Genomic DNA, 25673 nt, shown 5'->3' with positions numbered 1-25673 from the left:
ACAAGCCGCTGCGCAAGCTGACACATATAAACGTCTCTTAGAACTGCGTACACCATACTGAGGCGGTCCTCGGCGCGTTTTCATGGGTCCGTGTGCTACTGTACAGTCGCGGAGCTGAAGGTACCGTGCCTTATTAAGACGAAAGCCTTTAATGGCCCATACTGTTGTTGTGGCTGTGGGAAAAAGGAAAAGGAAATGCAGGGCCCTACTACTGGCTCTGTAGCTGAGCCACCTCCGCTGCCTCGTGCAGACAGAAGAGAAAATAGACAAGAAAGAAAAGGAAGAGTGAAAGAAAGACGCGCGCCTAAACAACAGCCGTCGTCCACCACCGAAGCGCTGGTGGGTGCAATGACGGCTTACAACAGATAAAAATTCGGTGGCTGGCTAGCCCCCGCGGCAAGCGGCGTTGGCCTACCGTCCCAGCCCCGTAAGGCCAGGAACAGCCACCCTTCACCAGCTTTCGTCATTCTCCTCTTAAGAGACATCTAAGAGACCCTGCAATTTTTATTTAATAAATAATATTTGTATGCCTTTTAGCAGCAATATATTTCTTTGTGAAGATGCAGCGTTTTTATACGACCAAGAGCTCGGGTCTCTCTATTTTTTTTTTTCCTTTATTATCGCCTGAAGGCCCAGTTCCGTCTCTCACTTGAAGGTGTCGTATTGCGTATCAGCGGGGATTCCAACATAAATGGACGCTAGTCGGACACAAAGCGCTTCGGCCGATTGACATCGACGATCGTTTCTCAATGTCATTGTCATTGCACGATGGTGATGTAGCGGTGCTGCTTTGGCAAGCGCGTCGATCGACGCGGCTGATTCGGAGGGCGCCGCAAGAGTGCGCGCGGCCACAGAGCGTGCGTCATTGCGCCAGTCTGAGACGGCAGATACGCACATAAGCGACTGCTTAGCCTTGGCGAGGCCACTGGCTTAGTAAGGGCCCAAACACGCAGCACTGCGCGCGGGATGTGTGACAAGTGCAGTGCAGAACGGCACGCTTTTCTGTGTTCGAGTCCCGACAGAGCGTCGTTTAGCAGTGCATGCGGTGAGCGACTCTGTTGGGGTAGACAGAGGTATTATTACTTTAATTATAATTTGTATATAGGTGCACCGCCGCAGCGCTGCTGTAGCGGCTGCAGGGATGTCTTCGCTGCTACTGGGCCTCTGTTGTTGTCGTTCCGGGGCTGGGACAGGTTGGTCACCGCCGCTTGCGACGGGGGCCGGCCTGTCACCGAATTTTTATCTGTTGTGGGCCGTCATTGCACCCGCCACCGCTTCGGTGGTGGACGACGGCTGTTGTTCGGCGCGCATCTTTCTCTCCCTCTTCCTTTTTCTTTCTTCTCCATTTTCTCTTCTGTCTGCACGAGGCAGCGGAGGTGGCTCAACTACACAGCCAGTAGCAGGCCCGTGCATTTTCTTTTCCTTCTTCCTACAGCCACAAAAAGCAACAACGTGAGCCAAGATTCCCGGACGATCTGTCAATGCTGTATCTTCCTACGTGGGATATTCTTCTTTTCTTGTCATGTTCCCGTGATGGATCGATCGTGCTTCAACTTACACGGCCATATGGGCTGTCTATACACACTAAAAATATCGCTGCTCTCTGTCTTATGTATGCCGGATTGTTATCGAGATTGTCATTCACGCGACCTCTGCCGTGCAGCCGTGTTGCCACGAAATCCGTGTGTGCGGGTCCTACAGAATGTATCAGTGTGGAACGCTCATAGGATCGTCAGAGCCGAGGAACGATCTTTATTTTGCCGTACTCCTGATCGATCCGCCAGATCGTGTCGTCATACTCCACTAGTCCCTGCGCGCGTAATTCAAAAAAGGGATTTCACGCGAAGTCATCGGTCTGACCAAATTTGATCCCGGATATAACTTCGGTGCAAACTCACGACTTCATGCTTTCAAACCCAAACAGTGCTGCAGCTTGCATACGTCGAACTCAGATGAAAAAAAAAGAAAGAAAAAAAAAAGCAGTTTGATAGGATCAGATTCGAGACCAGGAATTCCTCGTGGGAAGCGAGTACGAACAGTTGGTACGGATTACTGTATGTATCAGCATTATAACTAGCAGCTTACCGGTATCGCTCAAGAGGAAAGTGTACAGCAGTTGCATCTTACCTGTACTCACCTATGGGGCTGAAACGTGGAGGCTAACCAAGAGGGCTCTGCTTAAGTTGAGGACAACGCAGAGGGCTATGGAACGAAAAATGGTAGGGGTAACAATAAGAGATAGGAAGCGTGCAGAGTGGGTGACAGAAATAACTGAAGTTACTGACATTCTAGTGGAAATCAAGAAGAGATGGACATGGGCAGGACATGTAGCGCGAGGAGAGGATAACCGATGGTCGCTTAGGGTAACAAACTGGATTCCAAGGGAAGGAAAGCGTAGCAGGGGGCGGCAGAAAGTTAGGTGGGCGGATGAGGTTAAGAAGTTCGCAGGGGTCAAGTGGATGCAGCTAGCACAGAACCGGGTTAATTGGAGAAATATGGGAGAGGCTTTCGCCCTGCTGTGGGTATAGTCAGGCTGATGATGATGATGACTATATGTATCCTTCACCGTAGCCGGTCGCCCCACTCATACTGTCCAGTGCACGTCATCCTCTCCATCAACTTCCAACTGTGCTCAGAAAGCTTTTGCTCGTCCTACTCGGTCTAAAACCCTACTTTTTTATCAGAAGTGAAGAAGCAGGCTAGAAAATTAAAGCTGCGTAAATTCTGAGGGCAGATCTTTGTTCGTTGAATGAAACTGCGCTGAATCGCGTGTCTCACGCTTGAATCGTGCGGCGTGTATACGCTTTATCATCACGCACATACCGTTGACAGCGCATATCAGTTCCGGTTCCGGTTTCGGCCGCTTATGCAAGCGACGCAAACTCGACGTGTTTCGCTGCATTTGCCCGCGACGACCGCGGAAGCGACGGAGCCTGGCGACGAATCCGAGCCGGGACGTCTTCTGGAGAAGGAGAGGACGCGGGACGCCGTGTTATTAGGACACCGCGAGAAAGGGAGTGCGTGCCGCCACAGCCGTCAACTTGCCCCGGCGGGCCGCAGATTCCTCAGCGTCACTTAGCGATGATCTGTGGACCGTGACGCGGTCCCCACAGTCGCCTTCATACCGCCCCGTGGTGTCCGTCTTGTCTTCTTTTTTATATATATCGCCCTCTTCGCGTTCTCGCGTCTGTCAGAACGTCGCCTTCTTCGGCGGCGGCGTTCCCGGTGACGCCCGTGAGGAGGGTGTGACCTTAACCGAGGATCCTGGACTGCCGCAGCTTCTCGGACGTCATTCCTTGCTGTGAACTCTGGCATAGACGAAGAGCTAGGAAAGAGAAAATGAGGCTGACCCGCGCACCATCTCTCATTACGGGATGCGGTAGCGGGTGATCATGCGGCGGCAAGGTCGCGAGATGGCATTGCACTGCACTCTTCGAAGCATTTCAAGTATAAACGCTGAACGGTAGGGCGGTGTGTTCGCGATGGCATGACATTATTAAAGGGAACGCCTGGCTTCTGCAGAAGTACCAGATCTTTCTCTTTTTTTTTTTTCTTAGGGACATGTGTATATGAAACGAGCTCTTATAAGGAGCCGTATATACGAGCGAGAGTGATGATGATAATGGCGGCGGCTAGCTGTTACGCGTTTTGTAACCGGTCACCGCTGTCTCTTGGCCTCGGTGGACCGTGCTCTTGACGCCTGCCTGCCATCTTGGGTAGACCAGATCTTTCTCTTTTTTTTTTTTCTTAGGGACATGTGTATATGAAACGAGCTCTTATAAGGAGCCGTATATACGAGCGAGAGTGATGATGATAATGGCGGCGGCTAGCTGTTACGCGTTTTGTAACCGGTCACCGCTGTCTCTTGACCTCGGTGGACCGTGCTCTTGACGCCTGCCTGCCATCTTGGGTAGACGAGTCCCAGTGTTGCCGACTTGATCGTTTTTCCGCTAAATTTAGCGGCTTTTTATGCTGTTTAGCGGGCTGCTGGACTGCGAAATGCGCGATTTTTAGCGGTTTTGAGTTCTTGCTGGCTTCTTTTCTGGCGGTTTTGGGTTGCCCTGCATGTTTGCTTAAATTATGTAAATTCTTTAGATTATATTCATATCTGCGCGAGAACCCCGTTGTGTGCGCATGAATTCGCGGAGATGTCAAGATGGTGGATGTTGAAAGACGTACGCCCAGTACGCCTTATATTGGTTCAAGGGGCACTTTTTAAATGCAGTCGTGTCGGCTACTGTCGGGCATCGGGTCCGGCAGTCTGGGGCCCGTCAAGTATGTGCAGAAATGCAGGGAAGAGTAGCCGCAGGACCCTAATTTCGAGACTGGATACTGGAAGCTTCAAAATCAACGCGACTTCAGGATTATTTTTTGTGAAGGAAATTTCGATACTGGATACAGGAATTTCTAAATGCAAATAAACGTTCTTTGTGTAGCCGTCGGTGCCTCCTATGAAATTCATGAGGGCCACGAGGAAAAGTAGCTGTCATTCGTCTTCAATACAAGAAGCCCAATCTTGTTAGCTGGAACAGCTGTGAGAGCACATTCTGACAGGAAGTGAACAAGTATACTGTGATGCTTCCAACAAATTCCCTTCGAGCTTATCGAGTTTGCTTCCTCCATGCTGATGCTGCTCTAGTAGAATGGAGAAGTTGGACGCATGTTCGGTCACCTGCACATTATGAAATGTAAACAGGGAACCTCATACGAACTGAAATGATGAGTCCTATTTTAATTAACCGAGACGGACTACGAAGGCAGAAAAATACTGCTCGAACCACTGACTGCTCGCGAGGGCATGCTATCCTGAACTCATATGAAGGTGTGCGTTGCAACACGGCTGGAATCCCGCTCTGTACTGGCGGTACGAGCAGCTGGTCGCCCGAAGGATGCTCGGCAAACCAATATGGCACAGACGACGTTTTCTGCGAATGAAAGTGACTGCGATTAGCATTTTGCCGACAGGAAAAAGAGAAGTGCTTTTGCAACTTTGACTCACACCTGCAGAAGGAAGGCGAGATATTTTTGAAAATGAAAGTGTATTCCTACTTCGAATTTTTTTGCCAAAAAGAAAAAGTGCTTTCTAACATATATTTAATAGCAGTGTTATGGTTTGCAGAAAAATTAACAAACTAAAATGCTTAAAACGTAGCTGTTTGATGGACGTTTAGCGGTTTATGGGGCTTCTTTTACGAATTTTCTATTTTTGACTTGGCGCAACACTGTAGGTGACCTTGCTGTCAACCTAATGACGTAACCTGTAGATTCTGTGTTCATTGTCTTTCCTGAGGAAATATTATCGAATTGAACCTGACCTTCGACCTTTGTAACAGGTTTACAGCCCATAAGGGTTCGCCCAGGCCTTCAGGTCGCTTCAGAACGCTGGGAAGTTGAAGCTAGAGCGCCGGCTTGTTGAAGATGTAGTTCCAAACGAAGACTCGGTTGGGTTCACTCCACGCGTTACGTAAAGTGGCACCAGAAAGTGGATCACCGGTCGTATGCACGCCTTGGAGGTGCTACGTCCACTCCGCGCGACTCGAATCGGAGTGCGTACGCGCACGAACGTAAACAAAGACTCGCCACGGCTTGTGAGCTCCGCAGACGCGCAGAGCGAAGAAAATTGCAACGTTTGACTCATTCAGGCATGACAGCTAGTCTCACATTCACGCTTCACGCCCGCTCATACACCTGAATGGGTGTGAAAGCTGCAGCGACAGCAGCTTTGAAATTTCCCGGTCTTGCTTTGTTTAAACAGGCCACCGGTGGCGGCTTATCGGCACAGGCGCACAGTTGGTGTTGTGCAAGTGGTGTTCTGAAGGTTTACGCGGAAAGGGTCAGGATCAGTGCTTAGTCATTCACAGTGTGTTTAAGAAGGCTGCCCAGAAGGTGTACAGAAAATATTTAGAAGGCGTGCGGGAGGTGTTCAGAACGTGTGCTGCAGAAATATGGTGGGTGCTGTCACGCCGCCTGGTGGATTCGCCCGACACTACGTTAGCGAACCTTGGCCGCACTCGTCCAGATGACGTATGTCTAAGACGTATTTGCCTAGGGTAAAGGAAGGAGTGGCGCAGGTGGGGCCTTGATGAAGACGACGATGTTCAGCGCACAGCGTGAGAGTGTGTTGCAGTTCTCCACGAGGCGGCTGCGGCGATAGTATAGTGCTCTCGTGCCTGGGCCAGGGGAGGTGATCTGTTCGTTCTGGCACAGGTTCGAAGCCCAGTCGCGGCAATGTTTTTTTCTCTATTGACAGTGTGTGCGGATACGCTCTGATGGCAGGCTCTCATTGGCCAAAAAATGCTTTCGCATTAATGCGTCCAGTCGACAGTCTGGCATTGTTCCAAGTTCATTTGCGCAATCATACGGTTTTTTTAGTTTATTATCGTGCATACTGTACCACCTGGGCCAAGAGTCTACCGTTCTGTGTGAGAAGCTTTTCCAGTTTCGCTCGCGCAGGCGCTTTTTCATGCAATTCTTTCGGGTTGTCGCGTAAAATTGAAGTTGCCGCGTTACCTTCCGAAGTTTCGTTCGGTTTATGGGGTTTAACGTCTCAAAACGACACAAACTATGCGAAACGCCGTTATTTATCATCGTGCGACGGCTTCGCGCGATGCTTGCCACCGTGCAGTTCGCGTGTGGTAGTTTTCGATTTTTTTTTTAATTGGTTCACAGGAAGGGAAAGGCGCAGTAACTGTCACACTTGCTCTGTGGACACCCGAACCGCGCCGTAAGGGAAGGGAGGAAGGTGGGAATGAAAGTGGAAAGAGAGAAAGAGGAGCCGTAGTGGAGGGCTACGGAGTAATTTCGACCACCTGGGGATCTTTAACGTGCGCTGACATCGCACAGCACACGGACGCCACTTCGTTTCGCCTCCATCGAAACGCAGCCGCCGCGGTCGGGTTCGAACCCGGGAGCTCCGGCACAGTAGTCGGGCGTCTTACCACTGCACCACCCCGGCGGGGCAAGTTTTTTTTTTTTTTTTTGATCTTTAACGTGCGCTGACATCGCACAGCACACGGACGCCACTTCGTTTCGCCTCCATCGAAACGCAGCCGCCGCGGTCGGGTTCGAACCCGGGAACTCCGGCACAGTAGTCGGGCGTCTTACCACTGCACCACCCCGGCGGGGCAAGTTTTTTTTTTTTTTTTTTTTTTTTTTTTAGTTTTCGATTGCACGGTTTGGTTTATGGTGTTTAACGCCCCAAAGCGACTCAGGCTATGAGAGACACCGTAGTGGAGGGCTCTGGAAATTTCGACCACATGAGGTTCTTTAACGTGCACTGATATGTCAGAGCACACGAGCACCTTGCTTTTCGCCTCCATCGGAAAGCGGCTGCCGCGACCGGGATTCGATCCCGCATCCTTGGGCACAGTAGTGAGTGGAGTGGAGTGGAGTGGAGTGGAGCGGAGCGGAGCGGAGTGGAGTGGAGCGGAGTGGAGTGGAGTGGAGTGGAGTGGAGTGGAGTGCAGTGGAGTGGAGTGAAAAACTTTATTGAGTAGATTTAAGGGAGGTCGAGCGCCGTAACGACTGCACCACCACGGCGGGTACGAATACATGGAGCTCAGCCTTACAGGCTTACAGCGGCCGCCGCAGCCTGGTTTTCACCTTCGTACTTGAGTTCAGCAGCCGAGAACTACCTGCATAGGATATGCAAGTTTGAACCGCGTGTAGGTTATATCACTGTAGCTTTTCATATCTAATTTAGTCTCTGCTTCTCATTCCTCTATACTGTTGGTTACTCTCCAGGATGTCTCAGTGACATTTCCATCTCGGATAGGCGCAATTCCAAGGCCGCGGGATCGAATCCCTGCCGTGGCGGCCGCGTTTAAATTTAGAAGGCTCGAAGCAAAAGACGCCAGTGTGCTGTGCGATATCTCAGTGCTAGCGTGCCTCGATTCGCGCGCATCGATGCACCCTTTAAGCACCTTGCATATCGGTGCACGTTAAAAAAAGCATCCAAATACCTTATACTAACGTCCCCCGTAACTTGCGTGCAACGTCCACATACCATACCATGCCGCAACATACCAACCCATTGGAATTGTTTCTCTGATCGTACAACTAGTACACACCTCCACCCGCTTCTCGCGCCAGACACGTTGTTCGTCGTGCCGTTATGCTGCCGCGCGCGCGTGGTGGCGAGAGCGTCGAACGCAAACGAGCAAGCGGCGTGTGAACGGCCGTAATAGTAGTTTCCCCGGCGTGCAACTCCGACGCGTGTGGCTCGCCGTGAACGGGCGTGACGTCGTCGTGTACGATACCGACCCTGCCGGCGGCGTCGGCGGCGAGCCTTTCCTTCATCACTTATTGTCGTCTGGTGTCCCGATTTGCAAATGTGCGTCGCCCTGTATACCTCGCTCTTTCTTGCTTTCTTCGCTTTTCTTTCTTCTCCGTTCCTCCTTTTTTCTTCTTCTTCGTTTGCCGTGTCAGCGCTCCGCGCAAAGCCCACGTTGTGTGCGGCGTATCGTTGGCGACCCGCTCCGCCCGGTTCGACCCGGGATAATTGGCCCCTGCTCGCGGACCCGGATGGTGGTACACGACTCTTGGACGGCGCGGGCCGAGTATGCATTCATGCATGCGCGCGTATACGTCTCGTGTTTTAAGGGCCTGGGAGGGGTCGCGTATGGTATATATGCGCGCAGACTTGGACGCTCCGACGTGGCTATTCCTATCCTGTCGCGGTGCGCGCGTGTCTTTCTGGTTTCCAGCGTGTCTCCAGAATCGAGGAAAAAATGGCCGCTGTGCATGCCGCATTCAGCCTGGGCTAACCGGCTGGACATGTTCGTCCGCTTTTCTGCCTGTTAGTTTGAGCCCCTTCGCTGTCTTTGCATAGCCATTCGAAGGCTGGAAGCTACACCCTGGATTAAAGGCAGGAAATGCGAGCCGGTAGTGGTATATGGAGTGACATCTATGTGTCTTGCGTCAAAGCTTTAAGTCGATGTCCAGTTAGCTGTTATGTTGAGTCTATAAGTTCCAGAACGAATGGGAAGGGTGCGGACTGCGAGAGAACGTGTCGAGTGACGCGGGTGAGGAACTTCGTTACTCCAAGCATGCCTTGATCCGGTAACGAAATCTTCATCATCGACGTAGAGGTACAGGGTGCACGGTCAAAAATGAAAGGACGATAAGGAATGAAGATTTATCCGAGGTGTTCGTTATTGTGGTGCTGTTGCTTGGGATGTTGCTGTTTAGATTTAGTCAGTTTCAAGGCCCATTCAAACTTGAGTGCACGGCCGAGACTATGCGACAGTTTTGGTCAAAAAACGACGGTCGCAAACCAGTTTCATGCTGCGTTATTTGACTGCGGGTCGCAAGCCTCTAACCACTCAGCGGCGCAGCTTACGGGAACGGGAGCTAAAGTTCCACATTCGACTTCTCGCATGCCTTTCGCGACTTGTGCGAATGGGCCTATATCCTATGGCGTATATACAGGCTTCGCTAATGTGGAGGTCTCGAGAAATTTTTTGTCACTGCTCGGCCGGAAATGCAAGTTTCTGTCGCTGTTGGCCGTTAAGCCGTGCTTGAGGGAACAGCTCTTGAACTCCTCGGGATGGCCGCCTTCTTTGGTAGAAAGCTGGAATATCCCCCAACCGGGCGTCCAGTTCCGCTTGAGATGCACGTGCAACGTTATGGCCGTGGACACGATTTCCGACCAGGGAGGAGTGCCTTTCGACATACAGTGAGCGACCATGCTCGCACACGTCGCGTCGTTGTGTGCAAAATCTTTGCAAGATCTTTGGGGCTTCTCACGGGCCCATTCAGCTAGGCTTATCTAGAGCACCTGCTCGCCGCTCCGCATGGTCTGCCGCTCTGTTATCCAGATGGTGGACGCACAGAGCCTCGGGCCGTTAACACTAGACACATGTGACCCCGCGTAGCAACGACCACGCCGTTAGCGTTTTGTAGCGCGTGTGCTTTCACCGGAGCACGGTCGGTCGTGCCGCACGACCAAGGCTTTGTGTACCTAACGTTACTGCAGAGCGCGCCGTACTTCCTGGTTAAGTGCAGTCAAAAGGGAGCCCGCGTTGCTGCGCTCACGGTCCAGTCGCGTACATCGAGCAGTCCATCGATATGCATGTCCTTGCGGTGAACGTTAGTTTTCCCTCCTGCCTGCCCCGGTAGCACTTCGTCCCTTTCCTTGTGCGTGCTCTACGGAAGCGTATACGTATACATAGGCGCGGGTGGAAGTTTGCCCAGTCAGTCGCACCATCTCACGAGAGAGGGCGCGTTAGACCATCGCGTACTAATCGCATACGCCTACACTGCCGGACACTCGCTCAATAACTGCTGTCGCTTTCAATCTTTGCGCGACCGACAACGTATTACACCTTTTCCTTTCTGGGTGGTCGCCCATGTCTTTGTTTTCTTTAGTGTCGAGTTTTCCTGCTGGTCCTTGGGTGCGTCGACCCACCGAAACGTCGTCCAAGGTTTACCCGGATGCAGCTAGGACCGTGTCTCGCGCAGTGCAGTGGTAGTACAGCGGCTGTGCCTTCCCCTCCCCACCCCCCTCCTTTCTCTTTACAGCGTAGCGTTTAACTGTAGCAAAGCGCTGCAGTGTGCGCTGTGCAGCAATGCATTACTGCCGCTCTGGCATGGCTATACACGTGCGGCGTATGCAGTACATATATGTAGCGTACAAGCCCGGTCTCCGTTTTTCTTGTTCATTTGTCCTTGGAGCTGCCGAAAGTGACCGGCGCACGCATACCAAGCCTCCCCCCCCCCCCCCCCCCCCCCTCTTTCGTTCCCCAACCTCCTCCACGACGCCGTGTTCCCACGATTATCGTCCACTCTGCATTCGGAGATTCGGATCGTCCCTTGTGGGGGCGGCGTGCGGTTATTGCGTTTACGTGAACGACGTTGCGGTGCGCTTTCCTTTTCAAACAGCCTTCACCGCCGCCGAGGCTCACGACCTTATCGTATCCTGAGTTCGTCGTTCAGGACGCATTATACTGAACACGCATATTTGCGACTCGTTGTTTGTTCGGGAGTGATGACGGTTGTGCAGGGGAGATTCCACGATGTTCTGTACCTTCCGATACGATATGTATGCGGGATTTATCTCGGCAGTTCTACGTCGCACTTGGAGCGTGTTGTATTCTATAAAATTCAATTCCGAGAGCTGTTCATCTGATTCCTTGTGACGGCCGCAACATGGATTTGCAGGAAGCTCCAGTATGAAAGGGAACCATTGGGTTTGCAGAAGGGAATCAATTGTGCTGTTTTCTCTCCATTAAAATGGAAAATCTTAACACCTATTTGTCTACGCGGTCAGACCACATAGAGTAAAAGACGAAGAAATAGCAGTTTACTTTTCACCGAAGCGTGGCCTTGTGGTAGAGCATCCGCCTCGTGTTCGGGAGGTACCAGTTTCGATCCCTGGTGCCGCCGGGTACCTACCGGTTTCCAATAGGTAAAGATTTCCCCCGGCCTGGTGCTCGGCTCTTCTGGGGTGAAATGTTTGGGAAAGGCACCGAAGCGTGGCCTCGTGGTAGACCTATGTTCACTATGTAAGGAAAGGGGATCTCTAGATCACATAATATGAGAATGTGCAAAGTCACCAGGCAGGGCTAAGAATATAACTAAAGACGCCTGGGAGACCCTTCTGCGAAGCTCAGACCCAAGAGCCCAAAGAGAAATTGTTCGACTGGCCGAAGATGCCGCCAGAGTCCAAGAACTACCGGCCTGCAACTAAGGCGACTGTCCCACCTTCCGGGTCTAACCCCCGAAGAACGGGATAGTCACTCTGTTGGACGAATAAAAGTTCTCTCTCTCTTGTGGTAGAGCATCCGCCTCGTGTTCGGGAGGTACCAGGTTCGATCCCTGGTGCCGCCGGATACCCACCGGCTTTTCAATGGGTACAAGCTTTCCCCCGGCCTGTTGCTCGGCTCTTTGGGGTGAAATGTTTGGGAAAGGGGTCATAGGTCCCAAATAGTTGAGCCGATGTGGCAGTGATCCGTTCCGCCATCGGACAACAATAAGTCCGCCTCGCGCGGGAAAAGCCCATTACGTGGCCCTTTTTTTTCTTCTTAAACCAACATTTTGGTTCATGGCCCCTTTTTCCCAAGCATTTCACCCCAGAAGAGCCGAGCACCAGGCCTGCTGCAGCATGCTTAACAGCGCATCAATGACTGAACGGAGACAGATGTGCGGCGGCTGATCTGTGTATCCGGTCTGTCTCGATCGTAAAGCGTTGCTGATAATGAACGGTGCTAACTCTCCCTAATCTCATTTTTGCTTTCCAAGCGTATGCTTTGTGGATAATATCCGTTGATTAATAATTGATAATAATAATAATTAGTTCACAGGAAGGGAAATGTGCAGTATCTGTCACACTTGTTTCCGAGGACACCTGAACCGCGCCGTAAGGGAATGGATGAAGGTGGGAGTGAAAGTGGACAGATAGAAAGGGGTGCCGTAGTGGAGGGCTACGGAGTAATTTCGACCACCTGAGGATCTTTAACGTGCCCTGACTTCGCACAGCACACGGACGCCTCTTCGTTTCGCCTTCATCGAAACGCAGCCGCCGCGGTCGGGATAGAACCCGGGTGCTCCGGCACAGTAGTCGGGCGTCTTATCTGTACCACCGCGGCGGGGCCGTTGATTAAACGTAGTTAGCCTTTTCTACAAGGTGGGTGTGCTACTTTTGTCGCCTGCGCGCACTTCGTTTTCTCCCTTTGCGGGTGCAAGTTCGCCAAATAAATGGCTTCGAGTCTGAAGTAATCAGCCTGCCTTTCTTCACGCCATTAGAGGCTGTGCCTCCGGCGTAGTGGCGGACTTGAACGACCAGTTCCCACCGGCACGTCGCAGCCATATCGCCGGTCGAACTGCTCATTTTCCGCGAAACTGTCACTTTTATTCAATTGCTCCAGAATAACACAAAAAGCCACCAGTTTATAGAATGTTGCTCATTTTTGAAGAACGCTAAAACTTCGCGAAAGAAAAAATCTAAAGGCTGGTGGTGTTTTCGTTCCTTTTGCCGTGTGACCTTGTCCTTATTCGCGCATGTATAGTTTTAGCCTTCCTCGACAAAAGCCTCTTTCTTCAGTTTATACCATATATCCATCCTTTATTTTGATGCCCCCTGTTGATTGGTCGCGCACGTGAGATACCTGATAGATCTGTGATGCCGCCTCTCTATTTGCATATACGTGAAGAGCCGTACGGGCATCTCCGCGAGCCCCATTCATCTCGTGCTGCAGCTGTGCGCAAAGACCGAAATGAAGGAGGGTGATAGTAGAGAAGGAACACTGCGTCATTTGTCCAGTGCGCATACCAAACTGCGCAACTCTGTCCATTTCGTGTTCACTCATGCGCACCGTTACTTGTCGGTAACTCGTTCCGTTCCTTGCCGAAGCACGGTAGTGCCTGTTTTCACGCTTTATCTAATTCGCAATATTAATCTCATCTGATGTGTTCTGCAGCGCTAAAGTACACAAACCAGACATGTCAGTTCTGGCTGCGTCCCTCACCGTTGCGCTGAACGAAACCTGCTGCAGCATGCTTAAACCTACGAAACAATACCTGCCCAATGCGTTTATTGCTTCTCTTCCATATCCTTGCCATTCACCGTGCGGTCCCAAGCGATTAGGCGTGCTTTCCTGTCGTATTGGACGGTTAACACTGATGCTGGGATTAAGGGGAATCCCCGTGTGCCCGTTTCGTCCTCTTGTACTCAATCCCGTTGTGTGTTGTCCACCCGTTTGCTGCACCAGCGAGACCCTATTTGGAACGGATAAACAGATATCGGGCGCTTTTCCCTGCCTTGGTGGGTTCGGCGGTGCAACCGGAAGGGAGGTGAGGTCGGCCGCTTAGGTGCTTAGTGAGGTCGGCCGCCAGATTCCGGTGCGTCCAACCGTGCTTCTGGCGCCAAGTGCGCTCAGCACTGTCTTCTTGCCGAGAATCCAGAGTGCGTACACGGCAGGCCGGTCGGCCGATGGTGGTGGTTGCGGCTGTGGCGGCCGCTGCTCTGTTATTACGCGCCGAGGTAGACCGGCAGCAGACAAGAGACGAGGCTTTTCTCTGCCGCGCCGAGGTCTCCCCTTCACCTTCTCGGTATATCCCTTTGTGTGCGTGTACACGTGGTGTGGTACAAAGCGCGCACAGGTCGGAGTCCGTCGTTGTGCGGTTTCGTATATCTACTGTATCTGCCTTCTTTGGCTCCACGTCTTCTGCCGGCGTCGTCTCCAGCCAAAAATTCACGCGTGCCGGAGCGGATTCGAATGATGGGTGCACGCAAAAGCCATCGCCGGGATCAGCCTCTTCGCGTTCCCTTTCTCTCCTCCCTTTCTTTGTACCTTTCCGGCCCGCCAGAAACGTGCAGCCTCGGGAAAGCTGGACCTCGGCGTCGGCTGGCCAGCGGACCGTACTTGTGAGTTAACAGAGTCAGTGACTCGGCGGAACCTTGTGGACGCGGTTGGCTGCCGCACTGAGAACGGCCAGTCCAAGAGAGTTTTGCTAGCCGGTTTGGTGAGTATCGCTCCGCATCACTTTGCTGACTTTGTTGCAATAATGGACTCCTTTTTTTTTTTTTTTTGAAGGTATTTGTCGGAAGTGGGGTGCAGAGAAATAAATATCACGCTCTGCACGTCCCTTGTACACAGGTAAAGGTGAACCGCTCTGTATGAAGGACAGTTATCTGGGACGGTCTTCAAAAGAGGTCGAGATGATGTCCCGCCCCTCCCCGCATTAAGGACATTACGGGGGGGGGGGGATATGTGCACTGAGAAACGTCTTTGGTGCCCCCCCCCTTTTTTTTTTCAACGAGTACAGTTGAAATGCGTGGAATGCCGCACAAACGTAATACCTGACCCCCCCCCCCAACACACACACACACACACACACACACACACACACACACACACACACACACACACACACACACACACACACACACACACACACACACACACACACACACACACACACACACACACACACACACACACACACACACACACACACACACACACACACACACACACACACACACACACACACACAAACAAACACACCTCTCTGAGAGTGAGAGCTAGCTCACGTTCGCTATCCGTAATTGTTACCGGGAAGTTAAACGGCCAATCAAGGGCTACGCAACGTCGCGAGACATTCAGGAGTTTTCTGCCTTCCACAGGGCTGCACAGTTCTAAGAGCTGCTAAACGCAGAAGATGCGTCGCACCTTTTGTGCCATCCCTCACCGGGCTGTGAAGAGATCCTACAGCGGTCATCCTCGGCCGCGCTGTTTGTTGCCGTCGTGGGCCATTGCCTCCTGCTTTGTGGGCGAAAGGAGGAGGCAGACTGGACAACGGAGTCACGCATATGAGGGAGGACCGTAATCGACACTTTTGGGCTTGGCGCACAGCACGGAGCAGGGAAGATTGAGCCACGGTGCATTGCACTTTCTCCTCCCGTCCCCTCTGTCAGCACCGTATTATTGGGAATTTAAGCACCCCCTCCTTTCCGTTCGCTTTCGTATTTTTCGCAATCCTCTCTGAGCTAGCTCAGTGGTGAACGCGAGGACCGTTTCGACAGAGGCGAAATGCTAGACGTCCGTGTACCAATCCGGGTAAACCCCCCACTAACGCGTCCCTCGTAGCTGATGTGTCAACCTAAATGTGCCAATGTTTTTGACTTCTTTTTTTAGCTCAAATGCCCTGGGCTGAACGTGTGGGCTTGAAAGGGAGTTTCACCCAGGATCCCTGTCCAGTTTCTTTGCACAAATTTTGTTTCAACTGTTTGTACTTGAATGAAAGAGGAAGTAGTATAAATTTATACTTATTGTTTGGAGCTGTAGTTTGTGCCCTAGCTTTCCCGCCTTTTACAGATTTGCTGAGAGTCTGGCAAATTCAAAATTCGACCTTGTGTGTGTGTGTGTGTGTGTGTGTGTGTGTGTGTGTGTGTGTGTGTGTGTGTGTGTGTGTGTGTGTGTGTGTGTGTGTGTGTGTGTGTGTGTGTGTGTGTGTGTGTGTGTGTGTGTGTGTGTGTGTGTGTGTGTGTGTGTGTGTGTGTGTGTGTGTGTGTGTGTGTGTGTGTGTGTGTGTGTGTGTGTGTGTGTGTGTGTGTGTGTGTGTGTGTGTGTGTGTGTGTGTGTGTGTGTGTGTGTGTTTATAACAGTGCAAGGGCCGTCGGTATATTGTCGCCGTTTCCACGCCACGGGGCCGGGAAGGAGCCTGCAGTTATTTAAATCTTGATTTGGTTGTTACGTTTGCGGTACTGTACATTTAACCGCATTTTTTATTTCAAAAACGCATCGTCATCGTACGTCAAAACTTATTAACTTATAATAACGGGGCGCTTTAATTTGCGTTAGCAGGGGACTGCTATGACAGAAAGCTGCCCATCAGGCCGGCCTGAGTCTCCCAATAGCACACTCTGCAGCCAACAACAGCAAATCGAGAGACGCGGCCGCGCTGCTACATGGGCACGCGGTGGGCGGGATGCGAACCCGAGCCATTAAATCCGCGGCCCGATACGCTCGTGCGGGACCGGTTGCGCCGCCTGTAATATAAAAGTCGTCCGCCTCCTCCGGTTTCCGTGTCCGGTCGTGGCCGCGACGATGGATGTGTCCAATGGCTAAAAAGGGAGGAGCTGTGCTCGCGTGTTTCGTGCCTCGCGGGCTCGTTTCAAACATGTTCCGCTGGTGTGTCTGAGGGGAAGGCCTCAGGCGAAGGACGCCGTTTACTTTTTTTTTATTTGTTTGTTTGTTTCGTATCCTCGCTATTCAGGTTCGCCCGGATTGACGGGTGGAAATAAAAACGAGAGCTATATACTTGGCGCGAAGAGAGCCAGAGATAAACGTTATATTTCTTTGGTTTCATAATCAACCCATGCGCGCAGACCTCTGCTCAATGCTCACTTCGGGATATTTCGTTGTGCCTCATTACATATTGGAATGCTGCACTGACGGCTGAATTTCTCCCTGCTGCCCGCGCTGTTGTTGCTGATCTTCCGAAAACTAAAGTTCGCTTTAATTTGGTTTAGTTTGGGCTGGTTTGTAGGTTTTAAAGTCCCAAAGCGGCTCAGGTCATGAGAGACGCCGTAGTGGAGGACTCCGGAGATTTCGACTACCTTGGGATCTTTAACGTGCAATGACATAGCACAGTACACGGATTGGAATTGTAATTGGAATTGGTTTATTGATTCCTCGTACAAGCGAGAGGAGGCAGGGACTAAAGGCTATGTGAAAGCCTGACAGAGGTCCCTGCCCCCCACACAGATTCTGGCATTAAAAATGAAAAACATGTATCAGTAGCAGTTTGTCATTTCACACACTGTTAGGATAAAAACGCACATAATACCGACAGTGGAAAATGGTTACAATTACTTCTACCATATACTAATTACACAAGAAAAAGTTTTATCTCAAACTTCATACATTTCGCACAAAACAATTTCATCTATAAGGAACAATTTAGGAACAATGTCACTCCGTTTCGCCTCCATCGAAACGCAGCCGTCGGTGGTCGGGTTCGAACCCGGATACTCCGTCGCAGTAGTCGGGATACCCGTTGGTCTCTTGATTTTGGAGAACTGTATAAAGGGTCACGTATTAGACCACTTCGCGCTGTTTCCGCCGTAGGCCCGTGTGTCTTTTGCCGTATTCTTGAAGCGACACACGGGGCTACGGCCGACACCGTAATAGATAGACGGCTCGGCATTAATTTAGACCGCCGTGGGGGCTGCTTAGTGTGCCTCGCAGGGCACGCGGACGCCTTTTATGTCCCGCGTTCAACGAAATACAGCCACCGCGACGGCCATCTAACCCGCGACCTTGGATTCAACAACACGAATGCCGAAGGACCCGAGGCACTACGGGGAAGTGTCGAGTTCTAATTGCCGCTTCGCTTTTTTAAGTCGTGTACAAGCCCTTTTGTGTCCGATACAAGTTATTTGCTTTACTCGAAAAGTAAGAATCTTAGCAAGGTTGTCGCATGCGACGCTACCCTTGCTTGTCCGCCCGGTGTCGTGTTTCTCCTGTGGCTCGAGAATCGGATAGCTGTCAGCGGCGAATAAATAAGTGCGACATGTACAGCCGCGCCTAACGTTACCTGCAACAGACGCGGTAAAATGCGCGCTCGCAGCAAGCGCGCACCCGGTGCGCCACCATGGCGCCCGTGACGTCACGTGAGACGCACGGCTATGGTGGCTAGAAAGGTTAGGTGACGCGAGCTGGCCGCGAGCGCCGCTCCTACATTTCATGCCTCTCGTAGGTGGCGCTGCTCTCAGCACTTCGATGCATGCTCGGCTCGCGCTGGGGCACGGCCGGTCTCGAGGGAGAGCGCGCGCTCCCCCTCGAGACGGGCCGTGGCTGGGGTAAACTTTGGTGCGATTGCAGCGCAGTCATACCAACAAAATGTTAAAATTATTGTTACAACTTGAAATATTTTAACCAGGTAAGCAAAATAGGCAAGTCAGGAGTGACGTCGACTGCTAATATGCTCTTTGGCACCGTGAAAGCGGGCGATGCGGCTGTGCCGGTTGTTTTGCTTGTCGTGCTACTAAATGCTGCTTAAATGAAGAAGTTTTGGTCTGAAGATGCATTACATCATTTCCCGATGGGCACAGTGGTCGAAGTTATAAAGCTAAATATTTTGGTTTGGTGTCGTGAGTTTTAAAAAAGCCAAAGCGACTCGGGCTGAGGGGCGTTGCAGTCGAAGATTACAGAGAATGCAGATGACAAGCGATTATTTAACCTGCGGTTACGTCGCACAGTACGCAGGCATCAGGCTAATTTCTATTCTTTGTTGTCTGCGAATTTCCGGTGCGGCTAAAGTGGGAAAGTGCAATTTTTATCCAGATGATAGCCAGAACGTGCAACATGCGATGTGAAACGGTATTATAAGTACAGAAGGAACAAATTGCAGTTTTATTCACAAAAACCTCTCATGGATAAGCAAAGTTTTGTTTATTGCACTTAAGGGCAAGAATGCTGGAAAGAAAAGTGAAATATCACAATGTTGAGGTTGCTGTTGATGGCCTCAAATATACATGTAATACAGGTAGAATAAACACAATTTCCAGACACAACTGCTCACAACCAAATAGCAAATTAAACAACCCACCTCAGTTTCAACAGTTTCATTCTCCCTTGCCTTTCTTTTGAAAATGAATTCTGCGTCTTCAGGTGTAGTCTGCTAAGATAGAACTTGATCACTTTGTCACAAATTTAATATGTCCGTGACAACCAACCAGCTGCAGTTTGGTCATTTGGAGAATGGATACCAAGTCAATAAGGCTGTCTCTTCGGATTTCACGCGCACTAAAACAGCGAGTAAAGGTGTTTTCATGGGATGTCACAGGGGCGTTTAGATTGGTTGATGGAAACATAAGACCGCCTATGTCAACTGCACTGGTAATTAACTAGAATAGCAGCTTGCATATGTTGGTTATGCATCTTGAGGTAACAGCGCGGAACGTGGACGGGAGCACAAGATTAGCAGACGACACAACGAGCGCTGACCACTGACTTTCAACTGGTAATTAAGACACGCTCAGTTCCGTTCTTGAGACTGAGGAGTTGTCTGCATCAGTCTTCACATTTGGTGCCAGCGATGCATTTCTTCGCCACATATCCAGCGATATAAAATATCAGCCTTGAATAACTGGCCTGAGTGATGACAGATGTGTGTTCGATGCCACAGTCTTTGAGAACTTCATTTGCCCCACTCAGGTCTCGCACATATAAGAAGCTGGTCATGGATGATGCTGTCACTAATCTTTTTTTTTTTTAGCAATTGACTGGCCTTTTGCCTGACATTAATGCTTCATTATTTTTTTTAGTTATTGATTGGCATTTTGCGTGACAACCGTGCTTTCATTATTATGTTTTAGCAATTGACTGGCCTTTTGCCTGACAACAATGCTTTCATTAATTTTTTTAGCAATTGACTGGCCTTCGCCTGACAACGATGCTTTCATTAATTTTTTTTAACAATTGACTGGCCTTTTGCCTGACAACAATGCTTTCATTAATTCTTTTTTAGCAATTCACTGGCCTTTTGCCTGACAACGATGCTCTCATTATTTTTTTTAACAATTGACTGGCCTTTTGCCTGACAAATATGCTTTCATTAATTTTTTTAGCAATTCACTGGCCTTTTGCCTGACAACGCTCTCATTAATTTTTTTTTAACAATTGACTGGCCTTTTGCCTGACAACAATGTTTTCATTATTTTTTTAGCAATTCACTGGCCTTTTGCCTGGCAACGATGCTCTCATTATGTTTTTTAACAATTGACTGGCCTTTTGCCTGACAACAATGCTCTCACTAATTTTTTTTAGCAATTGACTGGCCTTTAGCCTGACAACGATGCTTTCATTAATTTTTTTTTTAGCAATTGACTGGCCTTTTGCCTGACAACGATGCTTTCATTAATTTTTTTGTTTAGCAATTGAAGGTAATTTTGCCTGACAACGATTCTTTCACTTTTTTTTTTTTTTATTTAGCGGGGGGTTTCTAAACGCAAGAGAAACAGAAAAGTATGCAATGTACTACATACTCCCACTAGCACCTCGGCAAGAAAAACTACATAGGCTCCAAACAAAACAGGATAACCTGAGCTAGGGCAAAGCCGATTGAAAAATAGCACCACAGCTCAAGCAGCATCTACAGGCAAACAAGAACGAACGAACCGGCGTGCGCCGGAGAGAATGCATCGAAGAGCTGACAGCAGCGCCACAGCGGCGACCAGTGGCGGCGGCATGAACCGAAGGCGCGTTTTCTCCAAGCGGCGGAATGCGCGGTCGCGCCACCTCTCCCTTCTAGCCACCATAGCACGGCTGCGTAAGTGTCAGGTAAAGGCATGGAGGAGGTGAAGGTTTGCAACTCGTCGCCACGTCCCAGATCAGAAAGGCAGTTATATTACCGAACCGCGCGCGGCTTCGTCGGGCTACCAAAGACGGAGTGCGCGCGCGTGTCTGGTGCTATGCATACGCGCTTGCGCTGTCTTCGACGCTGGCTCAGTCTCGGAGAAACAGCTGTCCGCTGGCGGCGGAACTTTGTCCGCTTGCCTCTCGCGCAGCGTCCCTGTGGATGTAAGCCTACCTCTCTCTCACTTCTCTCTCCCTCTCTTTTTCTCGGCGACACATCTGTGTTTCGAGATGTGGCTGCCGCTCAAGCTGGTTCAGCGCAGTCGTTTTTCATCTCGGACAAAGGGCGGTGTAAACACAACAAGAAAAACTCCTGGCCGCCCTGCAGATGAGTCACGCGTACCGGCGAGTGCTCGCTCGTGCAGAAAACCGCAGGCTGCTGCGCTACTGCAGCTTTCTCTGGGGCGAAGGAGCCACTAGTCCACGTAGTGCGGCAGCAGCGGGCGCATCGAGTTTGTGGAAGCAGTCGGGCGGATTTTAAAGGTTTTATTTGGCCCTGCACGAGCGGCAGGATGTGGTCCACGGACTCGTTGCTGCAGCGGTGCCTGGAAGCCATGCTCAAGGGGGACCCCATGCTGAGCAGCTGCGCATCATTCTGCTCCCTCTGCGTCTGGGTGGGTGGAGGAGATCGAGGATGGTGGTGTCAGTGATTGTGCCTTGGCGGGTGCTAATATGTGGGCGATTTCCAGCGCTTAGCTCGACCTATGTGTTAGGTCAGCGGACATGTCCGTACCCCTCTCTAGTGATGTGTATGCTTAGCGTAATAGGAGGTGCGTTAATATATTTTGCTGGCTTATGACCATGATTTACTCGCTTCAGAGATGGCATTAGTTTTTATACGCGGTTGCACCTGAGTCCTTAATTTTATACTCATGAGGGAGAGTTAATCTGCGCGCTACATAGGTTTTCGGTAGGAAGACATTGAGTGACATGCCATTCGAGGTGCCGTACCATTGCTGCACATTGCATGTCAGCTAGGCAAATTATGAAGTATGAAACGAATATTGCTAAACAGCTTTCAGTGTTTTTCTTCTGTTACTGCATGCAGGGTGTTGTGGCCAGTAGTGCAATTTATGAGGCCAGTAGTACCCGAAAAATTCTCTAGTTCTACTTCACCTGTTCAAGTTTTTGGCAATTCATGCCCCGAAATTGGCCTACTTGTGAAATGATGCTGTTGCAGTTGTGTTTGTGTTTCGCTTGATTCATGCCCTACGCTTGAGGTTTCACATACATGTGTGAAGTGCTACTCCTCATTTTGAGTGGTCAAAGGGCTGGGCTTCTTATGCATTTAATAGTTAAGCCATCACTTTCTGCTCATTGTGGAATGTATGTGACCCTGCCAATTCCCAGCTGCAGTTTCTCTGCTGTGTGCGGGACAGTAATAATCACCTCATTTTCTCATGGGAATATGTTTCACGTTGTTCTCGTGCAGCATCTGAGCCGGCAAGCTGCCAGCCTGCGGGAAGTCAACGAATCCCGGCTCAAGATCTACGAGCAGCTGGAACAGAATGTGGCTGAGCTGGAGAAGAGCAACCAGCGGCTGCAGCAGGAGTCACGGGCCGACAAGAAGCGCATACGAAGGTATATATATCACCCACATGCAAGGCCTCCTTCAACACGGGTGTTGCATATGTTGGCATTTTCGCTGACCTTTGTCATGTCATCTCACCTGCCCTGTGTCAGTTTATTACCATTTAATAGTTGTCGCAGCAAATTACTGTGGTTATGCAGCAGTGACCTCCTCTGTAAACAGACCTCTATCAGTAGAACATGTAAGCTTTTCAGTGGCTACTGATAGGGCCCATATGAGACTGCTGTAATTTATATTTGAAGACTTTGGTGTTGCTGTTGGATCATGTTCATTTCTGACAGCAGAGGGGCAGTGTTGATATTAAAGAAGGATCCTAGTTGTAATAGTTGAATAGGACTTCGATAAATTGTTAGAGTATCGGCTGTACTCTCCCCACATTTGCAGTGTGATTTATACACCTGTGCAAGTAGCCGTGTGACTTTAAACAATATCTTAGGCCAGAACTTTTATTATAAAATTTGTACTTTTTGTCTGTGCACTGTTCAGTTTTGTCTCAGGCTTGTTTTGCTTTATTTTTACGTATGGATTCTGAGTCAAAATTTAAAATATGGCCGCATTAGCTAACCCCACATTGGAGCTTCACTTTGAACAGAATCACAGTTATTTGTATTTATATTGTATGATGGCTGACTGGGCACATATAGCAGGATGCCCAAATGTTAGTGCACAGACGCAGTTATGCCAGCACACTTCTAAATTTGTTTGCTTGTGAAAATGGCAAAATGCAGTCTTTCGTTTATGGGACATTTTATGTATAGTTTTGAGCCTTTCAGAGATTTTGCATTATTGGATACAGCCGTCAACTTTGCTTTACTTTTACTGTGTAGTAAAACCTCAAACCTCATTAAATCAGACTTACAGGGGCAAAAAAATTTCCAGATTACCTGACGGTCAAAATTAATAGATTACCCCCCACCCCCCCCCCCCCCACCTCACTTGAGAAAATAATGTCGAATTTATGTACGGCAAAGACGTTTTATCACAGTTCAGTCAAATGCTTTATAAACACTGCGCATACAGTCGGAAATGTCTGGAGAACTTCTGCAAACTGGTAAATGTCTCCGGGGTCTTTTTCACTGGGCGACGTGATAGCAGTTGAACCCTCTCGCAAGCTACATTAAGTAAATGAATCCGATTTTCTGATCTAAGCTGTATGCTCCATGTACATCTACAGCCTCAGCACAAGTGTGGATGTCCTTGAGAAGAAATGTGAAGAGCTCCAGGAACTTGCGGACCACCTACGGCTGAGCCTCAAACCCAGGGACCAGCAGGATGAGGCATCTGACACGGCTGCAGCAACTCTGCAGGGCATCCCTCCAGATGATGAAACCAGCGCCAATCACCTCCTGCCTCCTGCTGCCTGCCACAGTGGAGAGGACACTGATTTTGTTGGCTTTGAGGTAACGGAGGGCGGGCTTTCAGTGTATAGGACAAAGAAACATTCCATATGATCATAGCCATTGGTACCGTCTTCATGTTCCTTAGGCAAATCTAGCCCACTCGGGTCAAAGGCCAAACTTCAGTGACCTCATTCTACCCATTGGACAGCCGGAGGCAGAAAGAAAAATGCTGTGCTCATTCACACCCATGGTGATATAGCTTACACACTTGGGGCTTTGCTTTGGATACATCATTTCAAAACCTAAATCTTCCTTGCATCTTTCCTAAACACCACCAAGCAAGGCTGATACCATATGTCTCATATCTTGTAATGTCTTCCACCTCGTGACACCTTATCACACCTGTCCTTTCCTCACAACAATTCCCCCGTCACAGAGTGCCAAAATAGTTCTGAAAGAAAGCGCATAGCATTACGTAAGTGTTCTCCAATGATGTCCCGTAGGAGTACCGAAACAGTCCTGAAGGATATGTTACAGTAGTTTCCAGTGCCCCTCGGTAGACGCCGTAGCGCATCAAAACAGTTCCAAAGAAGAACATAATTTTTCAGAGTGGTCCTCTAGAAAGTCTTGTGACAGTACCAAAACAGTCTCGGTTACCAAAGTTCACCCCGAAGGAGGTCCTAAATAAGCATGAAAGCAGTCTTCTAAAAAATACCGCAGAAGTTGCGAAGGCTTTTCCAAATAGGTTTCGCAGGAGTATTGACGCTGTTCTGAAAGAGTTGATAGCTTTTACCAGCATATACTATCCCATGGAGGTCCCGTAGGAGAACCAAAGTAGTTATAAGGTAAAATGCAGGCCAGTTAGCAAAATGCTTCTCCTGAAAGTCGTAAGCACTGCTAAAGCAGTTCCAGTGGAAATTTCATGGCAGTTTACCAAACTGCTTCACCAAGGAGGTCCATTTTATGTAATTTCATGGCAGTTTACCAAACTGCTTCACCAAGGAGGTCCATTTTATGTAGTATAACGCACTTCTGAAAGAGAATACCCGGCACTTACCACAATGCTTGCACAATGAAGTCCTATAGGAGTACCAATCTGCAGTACCAAATTGACTCCAAACGAGAGTGGATGGCGGTTACCAAAGTGGTTATCCAGGAAATCTTATGAGAGTGTTTATCAGTCCCGTAGGTTTCATGGTAGCTACCAAAATGCTTTTCTAAGGAGATCCCTCATAAGTTGTGAAGCAGTTCTGGAAAGGAATGTTTGGCGGTTACCAAAATGTTTCTTCAAGGAGGTCCTATAGGAGTACCAAGGTGTACCAAATTGGTTCAAAAGAACAGTGCATGTCAATTATGTAACTGTTGCTGCAAAGAGGTCCCATAGGAATACGAAACCAATCCTGGAAGAGATCCACAGTAGTTCCAAAAGCGTTTCCTGAAGAAGGTCCCATAGGAATACCACAGCTTTCCTGAAAGAGTTTGCTTTTTGCAGTTATCAAAGTGCTCTTGCGAAGAGGTTTCATAGGTGCACCAATGCAGTCCTTGAGGAGATTATTATTTTGGTTATTGCCTTTTATCACCCACTCTAAATAATGTCTGCATCACATTGGAATGTCTTATTTTCTTACTTTGTAAACACCAAGGAAAATATAAACCATATGGTTCATAGAATCGATTAAACATGTGGTTGATCAGAGGTCCATCAGACGTTTGGCTTTTTTTATTTTCATACCTTTTTTTTGTTTGTTTGAACCTCATCACCACCGCATCATACCTCATTGGTTATTCAAAAAAGGGAATGGGGGGTGGGGGGTACAAGCTTACTCTTGCCATGGTGCTTGGCTTCTCTGAAATAAAATCCTTACTAAACGGGTGTTT

At 49.6% G+C, this 25673-nt stretch overlaps 1 protein-coding gene across 4 annotated transcripts in view; it reads left to right on the top strand.

Moving 5' to 3' along the window:
* LOC146189695 (cerebellar degeneration-related protein 2-like) overlaps positions 1 to 25673 on the top strand; it is a 159729-nt gene that overhangs the window by 118453 nt on the left and 15603 nt on the right. For 3 of the 4 annotated variants that reach the window (XM_084604463.1, XM_084604464.1, XM_084604466.1), the window contains exons 3-4: positions 22297 to 22445; positions 23630 to 23855. In XM_084604463.1, coding sequence (XP_084460589.1) covers positions 22297 to 22445; positions 23630 to 23855 — 375 coding nt within the window. Of the gene's footprint in view, positions 1 to 21194; positions 21479 to 22296; positions 22446 to 23629; positions 23856 to 25673 lie in introns of those variants that run through there. The other variant, XM_084604467.1, reaches the window with a different exon arrangement.

This window comes from Amblyomma maculatum, chromosome 5 (genome assembly GCF_055883805.1).
Source record: "Amblyomma maculatum isolate TAMU_Amacu chromosome 5, ASM5588380v1, whole genome shotgun sequence".
NCBI lineage: Eukaryota > Metazoa > Arthropoda > Arachnida > Ixodida > Ixodidae > Amblyomma > Amblyomma maculatum.
Note: the sequence above shows the minus strand (reverse complement) of the source record. Positions and strands in the feature narration are given on the sequence as shown.